We start from the raw sequence: 20988 nt of genomic DNA, 5'->3' as shown, positions 1-20988 counted from the left end.
CTACCACTAACACACACACACACACACACACACACACACAGCCCATGACTTTTTATTTAAGTGGAGAATTTCTTTTTAAGTAGAATGCTGTGAACTTGGAAGGTGGTCCTAGCTAAGAATAGGTGAGTACATTACAATACCCCCAGAGTCACCTTGAGTCTTTATGTTTCCAAGGAGAGCAGCCCTTTTCCTGGAGTGTGGCCCTATGCACCTGAGCATTCATAGCACACACTGCAGAGTGGCTGCCGTGCCAGGGACGCTTGCTACACCTTGAGGGTGGAGACAACAGCACGGTCTAGCTAATGACCTGATCTGTTAATTCATGATACAAACAATACATGGCCACTACAGAAAACTTAGAAAACACAGATAAACCAAATGGGGGAAAATCACATGTAATCCCAGTATCAGAAGAGAATATTGTGTTGTCATCCAGATTTTTCTTAAACTTTTTATTTTGGGATAGTTTTAGAATTATTGAAAAAATGCAGAACATAGAATGCCCCCATACCCAGATTACCCCCCCCCTTTTTTTTGGTACTGGGTGTTGAACCAGGGGTGCTTTACCACTGAGCCACATTCCCCAGCTTTTTTCGATTTTTTTTTTTTATTTTGAGACAGAGTCTTGCTAAGTTGCTTAGGGCCTCACTAAGTTGCTGAGGCTGACCTCAAACTTGTGATCCTCCTGCCTCAGTCTCCCAAGCTGTGGGATTCAGTCTTCCCTATTCTTGACATATTACATTAATATGGTAATTTATTTAACATGCCTTATAGTCAATAATACATTATTAATTGAAGTCCATACTTATTCAGATCTCCTTAGCATTTTAGTTTAGTTTGTTTGTTTGTTTGCAGTGCTGGGGATCAAACCCAAGGGCATTCTTACTACATTCCCAGCCCTTTTTATTTTATTATTATTTTTTTGAGACAGGGTCTCCCTAAGTTGCCAGGACTGGCCTCCAACTTGTGATCTTCCAGCCTCAGTCTTTCAAGTAGCAGGAATTACAGTAGGCATCTGAACATGCCAATTCAGATTTTCTTTGTTAATTTTTTTTTTGATTTAATGATGGGAATGGAACCCAGAGCTCTACACACTATACATGCTAGGCAAGTGCTCCCCCTAACCCACAAAATTTTACTGTGGTAAGAACACAATATGAGATTACTGTCATAACAGATTTTGAAGTATATAACATAGTATTGGGGATTTTTTTGTGATCTTTTTTTTTTTTTTTTTCTTTTTGCAATACTGGGAATGAAACCCAGGGCCTGGCATGCTAGGCCAGTGCTACCACTAAGCCCCCACCCCCACCCCCTGCCACCCCTACAATACTGTTCATTATAGGTACTATATTGTTAGAGCAGATCTCTGGAACTTATTCATCTGGCATAACTGAAATTTTATCCACACTGATTAGCAATTCCTCATTTCCTCTACTCCCCACACCTGGCCACCACCTGCCCCCTCCTCTCCTCTTCTGTGCTGCCTGTTTTAGGCACCTCACATAGTGGGGTCTTGACATATTTGTCCTTCTGTGAGTGGCTTATTTAACCTGGCATAATATCCTTGAGGTTCTTCTGTGTAGTCATATTTTGCAGGATTTCCTTCTTTGTTAAGGCTGGATAATATTTGTATATATAGTCAATGGAATATTACTGAAGTTTCCTTAGTTTTAACCTAGTGTCCTCTTTCTATCCCAGGATCCCACCTGGGATCCCACATTACATTTAACTGTCAAATCTCCTTAGGCCCCTTTTGGTTGTGACAGTTTGAACTTTTAAAAGATACTTAGTGGGGGCTGGGGTTGTGGCTCAGCAGTAGAGTGCTCACCTAGCACGTGTGAGACCCTGGGTTTGATCCTCTGCACCACATAAAAATAAATAAATAAAGGTGTTGTGTCCAACTACAACTAAAAAATAAAATGTTAAAAAAATACTTAGTGAACATAACTTTCTTTTAACAAAAATAGAACCCTACATTCATCCTATTTTGGAAACTTATTTTTTTTAACTTAACAATATATCCTGGGCATCTTTCTGTGTTACTAAATTTATTCCTGTCCTAACGTTTATTTTAGTAGGTAATCTTATCCTTTTGGGGACACACTGCATGATGTGAGATTATTTTTAATTCAAATTCTACCACATTATCATTTGAGTTTAAAAATAGGCAAAACAAAACAAAACAAAACAAAACAAAAAAAACCCCACACACATGCTTGCGTACACATGGGTTCTCCCTGGAAGTGTACATAAGGAAAGCAGAAAGCAGGAGCTGTCTCAGGCTGGGGGCAGGAAGGAAAAAGAGACTTCCTTTTCTCTGTATTCCCTTCTGTACTTCTAAATATAAATTTTTTTTTTGCATAGTAAAAATTAAGACATTTTCATGATGCTGATTTTTTTTTTTTTTTTTTTTTTTGGTGCTGGGAATGGAACCCAGAGCTATACCTGCACACTAGGCAAATGCTCTACTACTGAGCTATACCCCCAGTTCCATGACATTTTAAATTTATTTAATTTTTTTACAGGAGGCCCCACACATGGGTTGGATCTGAAAGTTCATCACAGAATTAGAAGGTAAGTGGCAGGAACAGCGCAGCCAGTGGGAATGTGAACAGAACACTGGAGTAGGGGTCACAGGTGAAGCTATGAACTACCAGGAGCACAAGGGTCAGAGAGGACCCTGAAAAGGTCCAGCATCATGGAGAAGAATGCAGCAAACAGAGATTGACACAGGACCTTCCTGAACCAGCCCCAACCTGGGAAGCCCAGGGAAAGAGATGAGCTGAAGGTTTGCTGGGCCTGAGGACCAAAGCCATCAGCTGGTGCTATGGAGGTGGGGTAAGAAAAACTCAGTCCCAGGGGAAGGACTCCATCCTGCAAGGACCAGGCCAAAAATAGGCTGCCAGCCCTAGGAAGTGTGCCAGAACTGCACAGGGGTTAGTCACAGTGGGCCACTGTCCATGATGAACTCAATGCCAGGAATTGCCCTCTTCAGAGCCTTGTGCTCTGAGAGAGGTTTTGTCCTGTATATCCTTGGTGTCCTGGGAAACCCTGAGATGGTCTGGTGGGGTAAGCCTGCAGCCTCCAGAAAGGAAACAGAGGCCACAGTGATGGTGTTGCTTGTAATTCCAGCCACTGGGGCTCAGTGGAGCTGAGGCAGAGGATCAAGAGTTCTAGGCCAGACTCAGCAACGTAGACCTCAGCAAGTTAGCAAGACGCTGTCTCAAAATAAAAAGTAAAAAGGACTGGGAACGTAGCTCAGTGGTAAAGAGTCCCTTGGTTCAATCTCCAGGAGCAAACACACAAACAAAAAAAAAACCTAGAAGGGAAACAGCCTCCTGCCTGTAAGTCTTTGCTCTTCTCTTCTCCTTGGACCACCTTCCCCACATACAAGGCAAGCTTCTATTCATCTTGGCGGAGGGAGCCCTCTCTCTGGGAAGTCTTCCTCACACTTGAAGGAAGTGTGGGCTCTCAAAGGTCCTGAAGCCTCCTCTCTCCTGGTGTCCCTCGTCATGTGCTGTAATTACCCCTGAGGAGCCCATGAGCCACAAAGACAGGGACCCTGTCCTCAGTGTCTGTGTGTCCCCAGCCCCAGCAGAGTGGGATCTGGAAGTTTCCCGTCAGTATCTGCTAGAGGGGAATTGAAGAGCTGAGGGTAACTGAGGGATCCAAGTCAAACTCCAGGAGGCAGAAGGCCAGGATTTGGCACCAAAGTTTTAAATGATGATCCTTGGAAATTGTATATGACAACCTGTGTATGATTGGCCTTGGCCCTCTTGCTAGGCTCATGTCAGAAGACACCAGAATCCTCCAAAGGGCACAGCAGCACTCAATGAGGAGTCCAAATTTGACCAAAAAATAGTAATAATAATAATAATTCCAGGACCGGAGTTGTGGCTCAGTGATAGAGCACTTGCCTAGCAAGTGTGAGGCCCTGGGTTCAATCCTCAGCACCACATATGAATAAACAAATAAAGTGAAAAATATATTGGCAACTGAAAAAATTAAAATAATAATAATAATAAAGCTAGGCATGTGCCTATAGTCCCAGCTACTCAGGAGGTTGAGGCAGCAGAATTGTTTGAGCCCACTGTGGGCAACATAGCGAGACCCCATCTCAAAATAGAAATCAAAAAGAAGGCAAAAATCATTCTAGAATTTTGTTATGTGTTGCTGGCTTAGCTCCAGGAAGGGTTCCAGGTCCAGGATCCACTAGGATTCTACTTAGCTCTTCCCTTTCCTGTTCTTCCTCAGACCCAGTCTCCTCATATCAGAGGACAACAGCAGGTGTCTCTGGGCCAGGGTTTCCACCCATCCCATTCTGTCATCTTTACATCCACTCTGTGAAGTGGGAACCATCATTTCCCCATCATATAACAAAGCCTTTGAGGCTCAGAGGCTCAGACACCAGCCCTAGCTTGAGTTCTCTGGATCTGGGGGCAGCATTCCCACCACCAGGGTGCGCTCTGCCACCTACATTGTGAGTTTCCAATGGTCTTGAGGGGTATAGAGGAGAATATTCAGAGATTATTTTGATTTTTTAAAATTATTCTTCAATTTATTAAACTTACAAGTTTATAAAACTATTTTTTCAGTAAGCATTTGAGTTATGCTTATGAATTTTGTGCCACATATTTATGAGCAAATGTGAAGTTAGTTACTTTCCAGAGAACTTTGATTAATAGTTCATTATATTTCTAAACTTGTTTAATGATGCTCATCCTTTAAATATTGTATAATTTCAAATTTTTTTGGTGGGAGAGGCAGGTACTTGGGATTAAACCCCAGGCCTTACATATGCTAGGCAAGTGCTCTATCACTGAACTACATCACCAACCTTTTTTATTTAATTTGAGACAAGGTCTCACTACGTTGCTCAGTCTGGCCTCAAATTTGTGATGTTCCTGCCCTTAGCCTTATGATTAAGGGGGATTACAGGCATGTGCCATCATGCCTAGCTTCAATGTTCTTTTCAAAAACTTTAGTTATGCCAGGAGGCTGAGGCAGGAGGATTGAGAGTTCAAAGCCAGCCTCAGCAATGGTGAGGCGCTAAGCAACTCAGTGAGACCCTGTCTCTAAATAAAATACAAAGATGAGGCCGGTGATGTGGCTTAGTGATTGAGTGCCCCTAAGTTCAATCCCTGGTACCCACCCCCCAAAAAAAATGGTGACAATGATAAATTTCATGTTATGCATATCTTACCACAATTAAAAGTTTAAAAATGTTTTAAGTTAACAAAATGTCTCTAATTTCTTAAATGTTTCTATATTTGATTTTAAGACTTTGTTCAGTTAAAAAATTCTTTTCCATTAGGAAACTATTACTCATCCCACATGATCCAGGGGTCACATTCCCAAGAAAAATTTGGAAGTGATCTTTTCTTTCTGGAGAATTTTTATGACAATCTGTGACATAATTGGGACATGAGGTCTAGCGTTGCAAACAGACAGGAAAATTTTTCAAAGAACTGACCATCTGAGCATCTTTGAACAGTTGTAATATCAGGGGGTACCAAACTTTAAGAAGGGGCTGAGCTGACTGAGGCCATACCCAGGTCCCAGTCATCCTCTCCCTCCTTCTCAGGGATTGCTACATAGTCAGACTGGACTTTGAATCTCTCTCTCTCTCTCTTCCCAATGGTACTTAACCACTGAGCCACATCCCCAGCCCTTTTTAAATATTTTATTTAGAGACAAGGTCACACTGAGTTGCTTAGGGCCTTGCTAAATTGCTGAGGCTGGCTTTGAACTCTTGATCCTCTTGCCTCAGATTCCTGAGCTGCTGAGATTACAGATGTGTACCACCATGCCCAGCTGGATTCTGCATTTCTTTGGTTTTTATGTTTTTTATATGTTTTTCCTGTTTACCTCTGAAGATCAACAGTTCATTGAGAACTGGCGATATTTTTGCACTCTGGTAAGGTCACAGTGACTTATAATTGGATTCAAGGTCCCCCCAGCTTTATTTGACTTTGAATCAACTCATGAAAGATGGCTGCTCCTTGTGACATACATCCCTTTGAGCTGGTGTTCTGGAAACATACCTTCAATCTTAGTCTTGAAGTGAGGGTACTTGTTGAGGAACTCCACCTGCTTCCTCCAGTCGAATTCATTCCTCCAGTAGGACAGGATTTTCTTCAGGTAGTTGGAGTTGAAACCATAGTGGAAGCGGCTGTCCTCCAAAGGTGGAGTTAAGCGGAATTTATCAATCCGCTGATGTAAATCCTGGAGTGAAATGCAGGGCCCCAAGGACAAAGCACAAGAGAAGGTTTGTTTCTACAGGACAAAACCAACCCTGCAACCTCACTGCACCAGAGCAGTGGCAAAGAAAAGCTCCCCCTACTTTTAGGCATGTGTGTCTGTCACTGAAGGCTGCAGATTCCCTTTTCATCTTTCTTTCTTTTCATTTTCCTTCTTACTTTTTTGGCAGTGCTAGGGAGAGCACCCAGGGTCTCACACATGCTAGGCAAGTGCTCTACCACTGAGCTATATCCCCAGCTCGTATTTTCTATGTTTGAAATATACGAATAATATTCATCTTAAATTTACCAACACTTCTACTTCTATATATCAGGGATTAGCAACATTTTTATTGGTAAAAAAAAAAAAAACAGATAGCATTTTTTTTTATGTGGGGCTGGAGATTGAACTCAGGACCTTGTGCATATGAGGCAAATTCTCTACCAACTGAGCTACAGCCCTAGGCCCAGAGAGTGAATGTTTTTGACTTTGCAAGATGCAACTATTCCATTTTGTCTCTGTAATGAGAAAACAGCTACAGGTGATATATGGATTAAAAGGTATGGCTCTATTCTAATAAAACTGTATTTATGGGCATTGAAATTTGAATCCATATAATTAAAAAAATATTTTTAATTGTAGGTGGACACAATACCTTTATTTTATTAATTTATTTTTATGTGGTGCTGAGGATTGAACCCAGTGCCTCACACATGCTAGGCAAGGGCTCTACCATTGAGCCACAAACTCAGCCCATCCATATAATTTTCATGTCACTAAATATCATTCTTTTGATTGTCTCCTCCCAGCCATTTAAAGTTGCATAAACAATTCCTGGCATGGGGGCAGTGCAAAAAGAGGTGGCAGACTACATTTGACCCATGGACTCTGGCTTGCCAAGTTTTGACATGCAGCATTGAATGCTGTAACTCAATTGAGATAAAAAAAAATTACTGCCAAGGAGATAGAAGCAAGTCCTTTAGACATGTATTAGGCTAAAAGGCCAGCAGCCCTGCTGGGGGATGTTCATGATAGTTCATGGATCATCTCAAGTGTCACTGTTCCCAGGGCTTCTTCCCAAGTGCTTTGGCTACCCTCACACAGATTTTTAAAACCTCAAGACTCCTTTAGTATATAGAATCCACAAAAGAAGTTATTATTATCTTCAGAGCTCAGCTTCTGCCCTCACTAGCAAGACCATAGCAAGTTCTATCAAGGAAGCCCCAGTTGGTTTCTCTTGGGTTTAGTCTAGTTTCCATTTTTAAATTCCTTCTTGAAATTCTCAATGACCTTTTATCAGCACAATCATCCTTACTAATGTTTTAGTTAATATATCTCTGTGAATGTTCCTTTTCTCACCTACTGGGGTAAGCTATTTGAAGAAAGAGTCTCTGGTTTCTTTCAAGCACTCAGCAGAGCACCTGCACACAGTAGGTGCTCAAGTGCCACAGAATGAAGGAAAGAATGAGCAGGGGATGGGCAGACCCATCCTCTTGGCCCTGCTCACAGCTCACTGCACCCTCAGGTGATTCCACTCCACTGATCACTTCCTTCCTGATTCTAGCTCTCGTGGGACGGGGCAGTGATTTTGGAGTTAGACCCAAGTTCAAATCCTTCTGCTTGGTGGCTTGATCACCTGGGACAAATTGCTTTACCTGTCTGAGCTTCAGTTTCTACAACTGTGAGCAGGGACTGAAGGTGACGTTGGATGGCTGACACACATACTAACCAACACTGGCACTGCCTTCTGAGTGCTACAGCGTTTCATGTCTCCACCTGGGACCCAGAAGAAGGGAAAACATCTGCTTTTTGTGACCTTTGATGCACATAACTGGTCCAGCTGGCAGCTTCCTGCCTGGGCACTGTGGGGCCTCGGGGAGGGGAAAGGAGCAGGAGGGAAGGGGTAGAGGGGGGAGCTGGGCATGCCTTTTGTGAGCAACCTGCACCTGCCCTGTGACAGAAGCTAGAAAGAAAAAACTTCCAAGGAGGACTACTCCCCCAACCCTTGTCTAAGCCCAACTCATCACAGAGAAACCACAGCAGCGCCCCCACCCTCCCCTTTGCCCAGCCTGACTAGGAAAAGGTGCCTTACTTACATTGATCTCCTCGTCTGAAGTTTCCACCTTGAAAGGGCGGATGCTCTCATCCTCCCTGGTTATGGTCTTCACCCCTGGCCCCCACCACCCATCTTCAAATGGCAAAATTTCCTCCCTGTCCCGGGAGATGAACCAGTAGATGACGAAGCCCAGCACTGAGGCAAGGAGAATTTCCAGCCACATGACTCCTGCAAGACGAAGGAGCAGCCATCAGCAAGAGACTGGGAGACTGCAATTCTCAGCAGGCTTCTCCCACAGCCCCCACAGCCCCCAGTTCTCTTTCCACCCAATCCCTGGTTTTATGTATATATGTCCTGTGAAAGAAATGTGAAAGTTGCCAGAATCAAAGTTACTTGTGTCAACCATGCCAAAAATAAATAAATAAATAAAACTAAGAGATTATGAAGAAAGGATTCTTATGCATGATAGCCTGATAGTAGGTATACAAAAGACTCTGCCAAAACCACAATCTTGTCCAGAGGCCACCACAATTGCATACAAAAAGTAGTTCTACAAGGACATCTGCCCAGTAGCTCTCTGTACAACCTCGGATAGACACCAGTCTTGTTATTAATCATTGTGGCCAAGGATTATTGTTTCAAAATAATAGATATGATTCTCCTTGGTTTTGTCTTTAAAATTTACCATTGCCTCAACTTCTTTGAATACACCGGTGGTTTTTTGTTTGTTGGTTTGTTTGTGCTGGGAATTGAACCCAGGGTTTCATGCATGCTAAACACATGCTCTACCATGGAGCTGTACCTCTAGCCCCTGATTTTTTTAAAAATATTTTTTAGTGTTGACGGACCTTTATTTTACTCATTTATTTATATGCGGTGCTGAGAACTGAACCCAGTGCCTCACACCTGTGAGGTAAGCACTCTACCATTGAGCCACAACCCCAGCCCCTCTAGCCCCTGTTTTTCAATTTAGGTTGACAATCCTAAAAAAAGAAAAATATATACATATATGTACATGATATATTTGTCCATATATGTATTTTCTATAATATATACACATATACATGTGTATATATTATAGAAAAATTGGAAAACAGTAGAGAAAGAAAAAAAATCACCTATAATTCTACCAAGCAATGAAAATCATTGACCACATTGGGAAAACATGAACTTGGCTTGTGCATGGCCCTGAAGGCTGCACTTCTAATGCCTCAAGTCCTCTAAGAGGCCTTCTGAGAAGGCTCTGTTCCTACCTCCTGACTCCCCCTAGGGACAAGGAGCTTTCTGGCACAGTGGGCCTGGGAGAAGGGATGGGGCACAAGGCTAAGTGTGGCTCAGCCCTTGGTCTGTCTCTCTGGGAGAGGGGCCTGTTCCCATGGTATACAAAGGTTAAAGGGGGAAGTCTGAAGTGCTGGAAGATTAAGTTTAGGTGAGAGGGTCATATTAGAAATGCTACTATGGCCACACATCTTGGCTGTGTGTATGTTTAATGGTGTTATGAAATATAATTCATGTATTATACAGTTTTCCCACTTAAAGTGGGCAATGCAGCAGTTTTGAGATGTGTTCACAGATATGTGCAACTGCCATGAGCCATCCATGGATTGCTTGTGGGTCACCACGAATTGAAGCCTAGTGGGCAGAAACATCTGATGTCTGGGAATGACCAATGGACATTTTCTCTGGTCAATTGCCCAGGGACAATTGTGAATTTCTATCTCACTCTGCCATGTCCCAAATAGCACCTGAGATGGGTGTGACCTGCCAAGATGCCAGTCAACCTGCTGGACTGCAAGACATCATGAAGCTAGCTGAGAACTTGGTGACTGGCAGCCATTCCTGCCCTGGAAACCTTATCCCTGCCTTTGATGTACCCCCTTAAATAAACCACCGGAGCCATCTTTCCTTTGTCTAGTTCCAGCTCTTGTGTGGACTGGATGCATTAGGGGCTCCGCTTTTGTAAATATATTTCTGACTCTTAGTCTTTTGTTCTTCACTAATTATATTTTAGACTTTAGTTTTCAGTGGCTTACACCCTCCTCGGCAAGAAGAACCCCCAATGAAACTCTGGCTGTGGCTCCCCCATTATGCAACCATCACCACAGCCAATTTTAGGGCATTTATGTCACCTCAGTGAGAAACCCTACCCTGAAGCTATCACTCCTCTATTGCCTCAGCCCCCACCCCCACCCCGGGGCCCTATGCAATTACTATTCTTCTTTCTGTCACTATAGATTTACCTATTATGTTTCAAATAAATTCAAGTGTGTTTTAATCCCCATTGGTCTGAATCCTGCGCATTTTTTCTCGAAGAGAAATAAAGAAGAACTTATTCTCTGCCAACTAATGCTAGGAAGATACCAGCCTAGCACTGTGGTCTGGCTTCTCACCTTCCAACTTCCTGGGGAAGAAGTTCATGGCCTATTCATGTTCAGAGAAACCTGCATGAACATGAACATGGTCCTTTGCCAGAGCAGAGGAGGTTCTATTGGATATAATGTGGTCAGGACCCAATTAGAAGAAAGGCAGGATGCCCCACCTACCACGATGCCCCAGCACCTCCCTGATTCCATCCTGGAAACTCAAGGCAGGAGGAGGGCCCTGCTAGGAAACCACAATTTATGTGCCTTTTAGTCACTACATGTTACATGTTCAGGATCCTGCCAGGGGTTTGCAGAGGCTTGCTCCTGCCAAGAGTTGCCCCTTTCAGCTAAGAACGTGGCGACTGGCAGCCATTCCTGTCCACAGAGATCCAGCAATGGAACTTCCCTAGAGATCTATCCAGGGTGTCAACTTCACTGTCTTCCTTTAGCACAGTGGGAACTAATCTGGAAAACTGGCTATTCCCTACTACCTCTTAGCTCTTTCATATCAGTCCCTTGGAGCCATCTGATTCTTCCTTCATACCCATCACTACATACGTACTAATGCCATTCAGATTGAGTCCCCTCTTTGCCCAGTCCCCTCCTTGGCCAGAGCCCTTATCACTCCACATTTAGAAAACTGGGAAAGCTTTTAAGAGAGACAACCCCAAACCCCGTATCTTAGCCACCAGTGCACTTTTTAGAAGTCACTCCAATCTTCTTCCTGGAAACCATACTTGAATGTTCAACATATCTTCCTCTCTGGAATATAAAACTCTGAAGTTTTCCTAAAAATCTGCGATATGCCAGAGTAGTAGGTATTGACCATCTCAGCCTGAGATGTAATGTGGGGTTGCAATAGAATATGTTGGTGCATGTTCTATCCCTAGCTAAGACAGGCCATGTCTTTCATCTTTCAATCCCAAACACCAGCAGTCCCTATCTGTAAGTGCCCTGTATGTGACAGCTGATCAGGTGGGTGGCTAGAACCAGCACACCTACAACTAAAACAAGACAAGGGATGCCTGGAGAGGAGTCCTTGATTTTTTTTTTTTTTTTTTGCCACAGAATATTTATTTATTTATTTACAGTAGAATGCATTTTGATATATTGTACATAAACAGAGCACAACTTCTCATTCCTCTGGCTGTACCTGGTGTGAGTCACTACAGTAGTGTAATTGTACAGGTATATAGGATAATAATGTCTGTCTCATTATACCGTCCTTCCCATCCCCACCGCCCCACCCCTCCCTTCAGTCCCCTCTACACAAACCAAAGTTCCTTCTTTCTTCCCTATCCCCCCACCCCACTATGGATCAGCATCTGCTTATCAGAGAAAACATTCGGCTGTCTCTGATTTTAAGGTATTCAGAAAAGAAAACTTGCATAAACTTTTTCCATTTTTAGAGAGACCCTCTGTCCATCCCAGGCAGTTCTCCCCTTTTGAGAATATGGGGAAGCCTAGCCTCCATGATATTGAAGGCAGGGTGGGGTTTAGGGGCTGTGGTGCACAGCCGGAACAAGCAGGAGGTAGAGAGCAGATACCAGAGCTTTTCCCAGCAGCAGGAGCAGGTGGATATAGTTCTCTGGGCACACGGATCACACCATAATAAACCAAAGTTCTGGAAAGCAGGAACTACATCTGTCCTGGTCACTGTCCCAACTCCTAGCACCCAGCACGATACAGAGAGACATTCTACCAATATTTGTACCAACTTCACAGGCACTGGATGCAAATTAGGCACATTTTGCAGGATGTTATAAGGGAACTGCAAGCATAATGAACAATAAAGGATCAACCTCCCAAGTGAACTTGACCATCTGCCCTCCTTACCTGACTTCAGCAGCAGGAGGCCCAGGGCACTGTGGTATCTTCCTTCTGGGATATGACTGCCTGGCTTTCCCTTTTCTGGGCAGTTATCCCAGTGCTTTCACCTGTCTGCTTGGGCTCTGTTCTCACCCTTTGATCACCTCCTTGGGAAGCAGAGCTGTGGAGCTCTGCCTCTCTAGAGACTGTGGGAGAGGTAGGGCAGGTTGCCACCCACCACTCCTTTTTAAAATTGCACAGTCCTGATGACTCAGCTAAGCTCATGTGTGCACAGTGTGGTTATCTCACCTGGACTTCAAACAGCAAACTGAACCATGTTGACCCCAGAGACAGAGTGTTGAATGATCATTGATTGAGTCCCACCTAAATGGGGGGAATCCAGGACAAAGAAAGGACATCTTTGGGGCATCCTGAATTGCCCAGGACTTTACAGTTGTTCCCCCTTATATATGTTTTGGTTACCCACAGTCACCTGCAGTCTGAAAATATTAAATGAGTATGAAGTGGTTCATAAGTTTTAAATCGTGTGCCATCCTGAGTAGCATGATGAAATCTCCCATTGTCTTGCTCCATCACGCCAAGGCATGTATTCACACCGAATGTGCCGCCCACCCTTCAGTCATTTAGACTTCTTAGTTATCAAATTGTAATGGCTGGGCATAGTTGTGCATGCCTGTAATCCCATCAACTTGGGAGGCAGGAGGATCTTGAGTTCAAAACCAGCCTCAGCAACAGCATGGTGCTAAGCAACTCAGTAAGACCCTGTTCCTAAGTAAAATACAAAATAGGGCTGGGGATGTAGCTCAGTGGTTGAGTGCCCCTGCGTTCAATCCCCAGTACCAAAAATCAAACCAAAACAGAAAAACCATACAAATTGACTGTGACAGTATTGCAGGGCTTGTGTTCAAGAAACTGTTATTTCACCAAGTATAGGGGTACAGGCCAGCAATCCCAGCGACTCAAGAGGCTGAGGCAGGAGGATTACAAGTTCAAGCAACACCAGCCTCCTAAACTTAGTGAGACCCTGTCTCAAAATTAAATAAGAATCAAAGGGGAAGGGGAGAGAATAGAAGTTCAGTGGATTACACAAAGGAGAATAAAGGGAAGTGAGGGGGGACAGGAATAGGAAAGACAGTGGAATGAATGTGACATAAATTTCCTATGTAGATATAAGAGTATACCACAGTGAATCTCAACATCATGCACATCCACAAGACTGGTAGCCTAATTAGAATAAGATATACTCCATGTTTGTAGAAATATGTCAAAGTAGACTGTACTGTTTTTTCATGTATAACTAAAATAAATAAATAAAAAATTTAAAAAGGAAGAAGAGTCAAAGGAAGGATGGGAATGTAGCTCACTGGTAGTGCACCCTTGAATTCAATCCTCAGATCCTCAGTAACACACACACACACACAAACACACACACACAAAAAAAATCCTTATTTCATTTCATAATGGCACTAAAGCAGGAGTAGAGATGCTGGAAACTTTATTATGTTGCTGTGTTACAAATGCTAAATTATATTATTAGTTATTGCTGTTAATCTTTCACTGTCTAATTTATAAACTTTATCATAAGTATGTACATATAGGAAAAAAACAGTATATACAGGGTTGAATACTGTCCCTGGTTTGAGGCATTCATGGAGTAGGGAGCTAGGACTGCATTCCCCTCAGATAAGGGGAGATTGTTGTATAGCTCAGGTCGAGTACAAAGTAATAGATTAAAAAAAATTAAAAGCTCTATCTCTTGCATTCTAATTAAGATAACAAGAATATTAGTACTTTGCTCTGGGACTGTGCCTTAGAGTCACAGATCTTGGATTATAAAACAGGCATAACTGCAGTGTGTTAATTAACCCTCCAGGAACAGCCCCTTTATTTAATAGCAGGTATTGAATGAGCACAAAGAAAGGTGTTCCGGATTAGCCCACAGTAAAATCAGGCATTGTCTGCTGGTGGGATTTCAAAGGATGAGATAAACCATGGTACAAGCAAATTCGCCAAGGAGCCACGACTCATAAAACTCGACTTTCCTTTTCACTCAATTAAGGCAAGAATCAGAGTAGGCAAAGGCCTTGTCCCAAGTCAACTGTGAGGATTAGATTTGTGGCCAAAGAATGCTTTCTCGGTTGTCATTGAACGTGTTGTTCGTCCCCCCTCCCCCCTTTCCTCCCACCCTCGGTTTATTTAACTCTGTGCAGGATCTGGAGCCTTCATATAAGCTCTCTGGGAACCCCGTCCCCAGAGCCCAGATGAGCCGGAGCTGCGTCCATCTGCTCCAACCTGTCTCCCAGGCCTCAACACCTTTTCCCGCTCAATGAGCCAAGAGAAGGGGTGGAGCTCTGGAGCCCGACCAATCAGAGTCAAGCGCTTACTCTAATCTGCCTAGCTCCCCCCACACGCCCCCCTGCCTGACTGAGCTCCCCAGAGGTCCACAGGCCAGGGCCAGAGCGACTAGGAAGGCAACGTGTCCAGAGTAGACCACACTCAGAGCGCAGTTTGGGGGTGGGGTCGGTGGAAGCAAACATCGCCCAATATGAAGAGAGAGACTGTTCACAGGGAACTCAGCCATTCTGGTTAGCCGCGGGCCTGGGTTGGGGAGGGGTTGGCACTAGGCAGACGACGGAGCCCTCCCTTCTCTCTCACGGTTTCTCTGATGGCCACCCAGTACCTAAAAGGAAGAGAGGGGCTGTATCAACTCAGCTCCACCGAGCTGACCAGGAGCTAAGGTCATGCCATAAGCATCCAGTTTAATCCTCTCACTTCATAGTTCAGAAACTGAGGTGGATGGGAGGGAGGCATTCTAGGTCATGTGGCCAGGCAGTGGCACATTTGGAATAAAGGGAGAAAAGAGTCACACCATAATCCTTGCATTCTCGTGTAACTACTCCAGAGCAGGGATTTTCAACCTCTGCAGTTTAGGCCTTTGGGACTAGGTAATTCTTTGCCTATGGGCGTCCTATGCCTTGTACAGTGGTTAGCAAGCATTCTGACCTCTGTTCACTAAGATACCAGTGGTTTCCTCTCCCTAGACATTGCCAACTGACCCTGGAATTGGGGTTGGGGGGTAGAGGTTGTTCTCAGCTGAGTACCAGTGTTCTTGATGGATGGTTCAAGTTTGGGGTGCATCAGAATCACCTAGGGAACTTATTAAACCCAAAGTTTCTGATTTAGGAGGCCTAGGGTGGAGCTGGAGAAGCTCTGGCTTTAACAAGTTCTTAGTGGCCACTGGAGCTATGGTCTAGGGACCACGCTTTGAGACTCCTGCTCTAGATTAGAGTATGAGCCTTAAGAAGACCAGGTTACCTGTCCTGCACCGAGCTCACTTCAGGCAGATGCAAGGATCCCACTGACCATTGTTGAATGAATATTTGTGCCTGAGGTGGAAAGACATGGCCTCTGTGCAGGAGCAAGAGAAAAACCATCTCCAGGTAACAGAGAGTAGAGAATCCCAGAGCCTCTGGGGAGATGGATCCAATGGTTCTGGATCCACAGACACTATGATACCACCAGAAATGTGAAATAAATGCTATAGCTTCAGAGCTACCTGCTGCTCATCCCCTGGCCAGGACTGTGAAAGGCTTAGCAACTCAACCCTCAAATTTTGCCAACTCTCTTTTCTAAGGAGGAGCCTCCAAATAAATCCCCTAACCCTCCCTCACAGCTTGCATGCTGTAATTTAAACTCTCAGCCAGAAACATGGAGCAGCCCTGTTCTGAAGCCTGAAGCCTCATTGGGCAACCTTCTGTCCCCTCAAAACAGACCACTGAAGCCTAGGATCCCCTTCATTTCTCACCTCTCAAAGTCCTGTTCTTACTCCTTCAGTAGCCAGCAAAATCTCACCCTTTGAGCTGAATGTATTTACATCCTCCTCTGGGTTGTGACCCAGAGGCCTTTTGCTTTGGTGAGCAGAGTCTGAGGGTGATAGAGCTTTCTCTGGTACCACTCTGAGCATTTTGTATTGTTTAACTGATTTCATCTTTAAAACATTCCCATTTTACAGATGAGAAAACTAAGGCTGAGTCACTTGTTCAAGGTCAAATAGCCAATAAGTGAGGGAGGCTTTCAAATCTAGCCAGCCAGATGCCACAATCCACACTCTGTACCCTTCCCTAGGCTACCTCTAGTCTTTATACTCTGTTACTTGGGGAGGGTTTCTCTGTGCAGTGAAACTGTGTGGCAGGGGTGATGTCCTTTTCAACCTTAAGTCTTCACTGTATCTTTCTATAAAAAGGTACCTGACAAATCACAGGCATTGAGTACCATGGTAGATAAGTGAAAAAAAGCAAGTGCAGAAAAATGTATAGAGTTAACAGGTACCATTTGTGTGGAGCAAAGAATACAAACATCCACAGTGAAGATTATCTCTGGAAGTTCACCTGAGACACTGGTAACAGTGACCCCTGCAAAGAGGAAACCAGGCAACAAGGGAGAGGGTAAGAGCAAAATTGCACTGAATAGGGGTCGGGGGATGCAGCTCAGTGGTAGAGCATTTGCCTAGCATGTCAGGCCCTGGGTTTCCTCCCTAGCACTGCAGAGGAGGAAATGTGTTAAGTTAACTTTTGTACCTTGGGACAACTAGTTTTTTTTTTTTTTTTGGTACTAGGAAATTGAACCCAGGGGGCACTTAACCACTGAGCCACATCCCCAGCCCTTTTTATATTTTATTTAGAGACAGGGTCTCGCTAAGTTGCTTAGGGCCTCATGAAGTTGCTGAGGCTGGCTTTGAACTTGTGATCCTCTGCCGCAGCCTCCTGAGCTGCCCAGTGGAAAAACAATCTACTCAAGCACAAATAATTTTACATTTTTAAAACATGAAAAATCATAAGGGTGACAGGGTTTTTCCTGTGAGTCCATTTCCTCAGTGATTCAGACGCTTCACAACACCAGAGCCTCACAGAATATGCTCCAGCAACCAAGACTAGGACGGCTGCTGCATGACTTTCTTCCGCCCAAGAAGCCTGTGGGACAAAGGTTAATCCAGAAATCCATGGCACCTGATGACCAAAAGTCCAGAAAAAAATGTGTAACTGGGTAAACTAAGCCATCTGGGCTGTTGGGAAACAGTGGCCGCCAGAGAACTAGTATCCATGTGGAGGCCATAATCTCCTGCTTTCATCTCTGCAGATGACAGTGTTTATGTTTCTACCCTAGACCTCCTTTGAATTTTACACCTGTACACCCACCTGCTAGCTTGACTTTCTCAGAGTCTCCAAACCTGCGTTGCATCTGAAATTGTATTGTGTGTTTGACCCCTAAACTGTGCTTCCTTTCAGGATTCTCTCTCACAGCACCTGGGACTGTTTCCAAGTGCCAAGCCCAAGACCTAGGAGAGGTCCTTGAAACCTTTCTCCTTCATGCCACTCCCATATATCACATATCACCAGCAAGTTCCTACAGCTCTATTTCCAGAATACATCTCGAATTCATCTCTGCCACCACACCCCAATCCAGGTGCCTGTGGCCTCTCCTCTGGACTACTGTAAAGTCCCCTGCCTGGTCCCCTAACTTGCTTTGTCCCTTGAACACTCTACTCTGCAGCCAGAGTCATATTTTGGACTTGACCTTTGTCACACCCCAGTTAAAATCCTTGAAGAGCTCCCCAATACCCTTGAGATGAAGCAATACTGGTAAATGACCTTCAAGGCCTGGGCCCAGCCACACCCCTCTGCACCACTGGACCTTCAGTTTTTGGGTTTTTTATTTTTTGTAGTTGTAGATGGACAGTGTGTATTTATTTATTTATTTATTTTATGTGGTGCTAAGGATCGGACCCAGTGCCTCACATATACTAGGCAAGCTCTGCCACTGAGCTACAGCCCCAGCCCAGGTCCTTCAGTTTTTTTCCCTCCCTCCTACCACAGGGCTCCTGAAAGTTTGTTTCCTCTCAACCTCCTTAATTTCTACTCATCCTTCGGATTTTAGACCAAGCATCTCTCCTTCTGGACAATTTCTCCTGACCTATTCCAACATGATGCACCTGTAATTTCTGGCCGTTGTCACTGCCACACTTATCTTTGTGACTGTGTAACTAATATAGCCTCCCCTACTACACTGAAGTGCCATTGGGGTACTACTGACCATGTCTGCTTTGGTTCCCCTCTGGATCCCCAGGACCTGGCATTTTTTGGATGCTCAGTAAATATTTATTGAATGAATATAAAATTTCTTTGGATAGCAGTGTAGAAAATCATAAGAACTTCTGTACAAAAAGATGGCTGAATTTTTCTTGAAGAGTAATAGACAGCTTGCTTCTCAGTCTATTTTATAGAGAAGGATCATAAGATGCAGGAAAAACTTGAGTGGATAGCATGTGGCAAGTTTTCCCCCAAGAAGACTAGACAGCCAGTGTTGGAGACCCACTGCCAATTTCAGGGTTTGATTTAAAAAGATGAGGATCAGACTCAGCTGCCCTCTGAGGGAGACTCCCCTCCCTCAAGCCCAGGCACCAGTTGGAAAAATGCTCCTAAAATCTTAATAAAGTACTAGCTGACCATGACTCAGCACATATGTGGTCTTGGCTAAGCACCTTACAGGGCTGACTGCCCAATTGTTTTTCCAGAACAAAGGCCAAGAGGGTGCACACAGCCCTGCCACCGCTGAGCAGGGCCAGGCTCTGGCTCTATCTACATGTGAGGATTCCTCTCTCTGTAGAGCAGTGTGACATTTTCTGATGGTGACTCAGACTCACAGTAGTGTCAGAACCTTGTGCTCCTCCTGGGAGATGTCTGCTACTTCGGGGTGGGAAACTGTGGAGGCAGAAGGATTCCAGGAAAATCCGTGGTGCCTCATGCCCCTCAGATGCCATGCCAGAAAGGTGGGGCTCGGAGGGTCTACAAAGCTTCCTCACCCAGGCCCCAAGCCTGTCTCCTCCCAACCCTCCCTGCCCCCCCAGCCTGTCCTCTTCTCCCTGGGGGAAGGAGAGGAACCCCCAGTGAAAATAGGGAAACAGATGGCTTCTCCTCCATTCCAGGCTGGCCTGCCAAGGCAACCCAGAACAGGACAGTTTCCACAGCTGACTCCCTGTTAGCAGCTGCCCAAGCCTCGGGCTCCTGGGGACTTCCTGATAGAACAGCCCTGCTGGCTCCAGCTACAAGCTGGCCCAGGAGGGGTGAGGCAAACCCTGTGGGGACCTTCCTGGAACTCTGTAGAACCCAGCCAGGGAACAGCCTCTCCCCTCTCAGCCACTGCCCCTGAACCTTGGTGGCTGGGCTATGGAAATTGTTCTGCACTAGCCAAAGGCCTTGTTTATCTCCATGCAGGACTGGGAGCCAAGCCTGGAGAACAGCTTGGAGCCAGCAAAGGAGAGAAAGTGCAAATAAGTTTGTAGGCAAAACCAAACAGGAGTGAAAGAGAGTAAAAACATTGTGGGGGACAACCTCTGGGGGAGGGAGGACTCAGGGAAGGGAACATTGCCATCTCCTCTGGAGGGTCTCCCCGTGCCCCTGACTTCTACATGTCAGGAGGGACAGATAGAAGGCACGCAATTTGGGACCGCACAGTGTTGAAGATGGGTGGGGCATCAGGAGCCAGCATGGCTGGTGACCAGGTCTTCACAGCCTGCTCTGAATCCCAGCCCTGCCACTTGCCAGCCATGGTACCCCAAGACAGTGACTCTGCTTCTCCAGGCCTCAGTCTCCATCACCTGGAGTGAAGGGTCTGGCTGGAGGAAGGGGAGGACCACGTGGGTGGGCTGGCTGGCCCTGCAGAATCTACAGAGGGGACAGATACTTTCACAGTGTTTAAAGGCCACTCAAACTCATTTATACAACCTAAGATAAAGTCAACCTGGCGGGGAAACAGATTACATTTATTGGGGGCTAATTAGGATTGTGATCCAGGAAAATAGATTCAAGAGGTCTTGAAAATATGCTTTGGGGTTTTATAAAATAGTGGCTGTATTTATAGCTTTAAACCACAGGAGCCTGGAAATTAGAGGATTTGATAGTCAGGAATTAGGATTGGCGCTGTCAGAAGTTAAACTGTTATGTACAAAGTGGTGTGGGCTGGATCTGTGGGTGCCTGGGTGGGGTGTGTCTGTTGTATAGAAGGTCAGCAAGGTTTAACAATGTTTCAAAGATCAATTGGCACTCAGACATGGTCATATCTGTGGCTCAGTTCAAAGGCTTAGTTGCAGATGCGTCTGAGATCTGATTAATAATGGCCTCCCAACTCTGTTTTAAAGGCCTGAACCAAAACTACTCAATTTTTTATACACAAATTTTTAGTTCTAGATGGACACAGTACCTGTATTTTATTTATTTATTTTTATGTGGTGCTGAGGATCAAATCCAGTGCCTCACACGTACTAGACAAGCGCTCTACCACTGAGCTACTACCCCAGCTCCTCAAACTACTCCATTTAAAAAAATTTTTATTTTTTTGGCTAGAACCCAGGACCTCATGCATGCTAGGCACACTACCTCTGAGCTACACCTAAACCCCATTTTTATTTTCTTCCCCTGGATACCTCCATGCAGGTTTTAA

General features: G+C 44.7%; 1 protein-coding gene across 2 annotated transcripts in view; it reads right to left on the bottom strand.

Moving 5' to 3' along the window:
• Positions 1-20988, bottom strand: part of Ephx1 (epoxide hydrolase 1) — a 36519-nt gene that overhangs the window by 10641 nt on the left and 4890 nt on the right. Inside the window, exons 1-3 of one of the 2 annotated variants that reach the window (XM_046419401.2) lie at positions 12499-12705; positions 8340-8527; positions 6048-6228 (exon numbers count right to left, since the gene is read on the bottom strand). In XM_046419401.2, coding sequence (XP_046275357.1) covers positions 6048-6228; positions 8340-8522 — 364 coding nt within the window. In that variant the 5' untranslated portion in view covers positions 8523-8527; positions 12499-12705. Of the gene's footprint in view, positions 1-6047; positions 6229-8339; positions 8528-12498; positions 12706-20988 lie in introns of those variants that run through there. The other variant, XM_046419402.1, reaches the window with a different exon arrangement.

This window comes from Marmota monax, unplaced genomic scaffold (genome assembly GCF_021218885.2).
Source record: "Marmota monax isolate L192 unplaced genomic scaffold, Marmota_monax_Labrador192_F-V1.1 WCK01_AAM20220418_F8-fsc00153, whole genome shotgun sequence".
Lineage (NCBI taxonomy): Eukaryota > Metazoa > Chordata > Mammalia > Rodentia > Sciuridae > Marmota > Marmota monax.
Note: the sequence above shows the minus strand (reverse complement) of the source record. Positions and strands in the feature narration are given on the sequence as shown.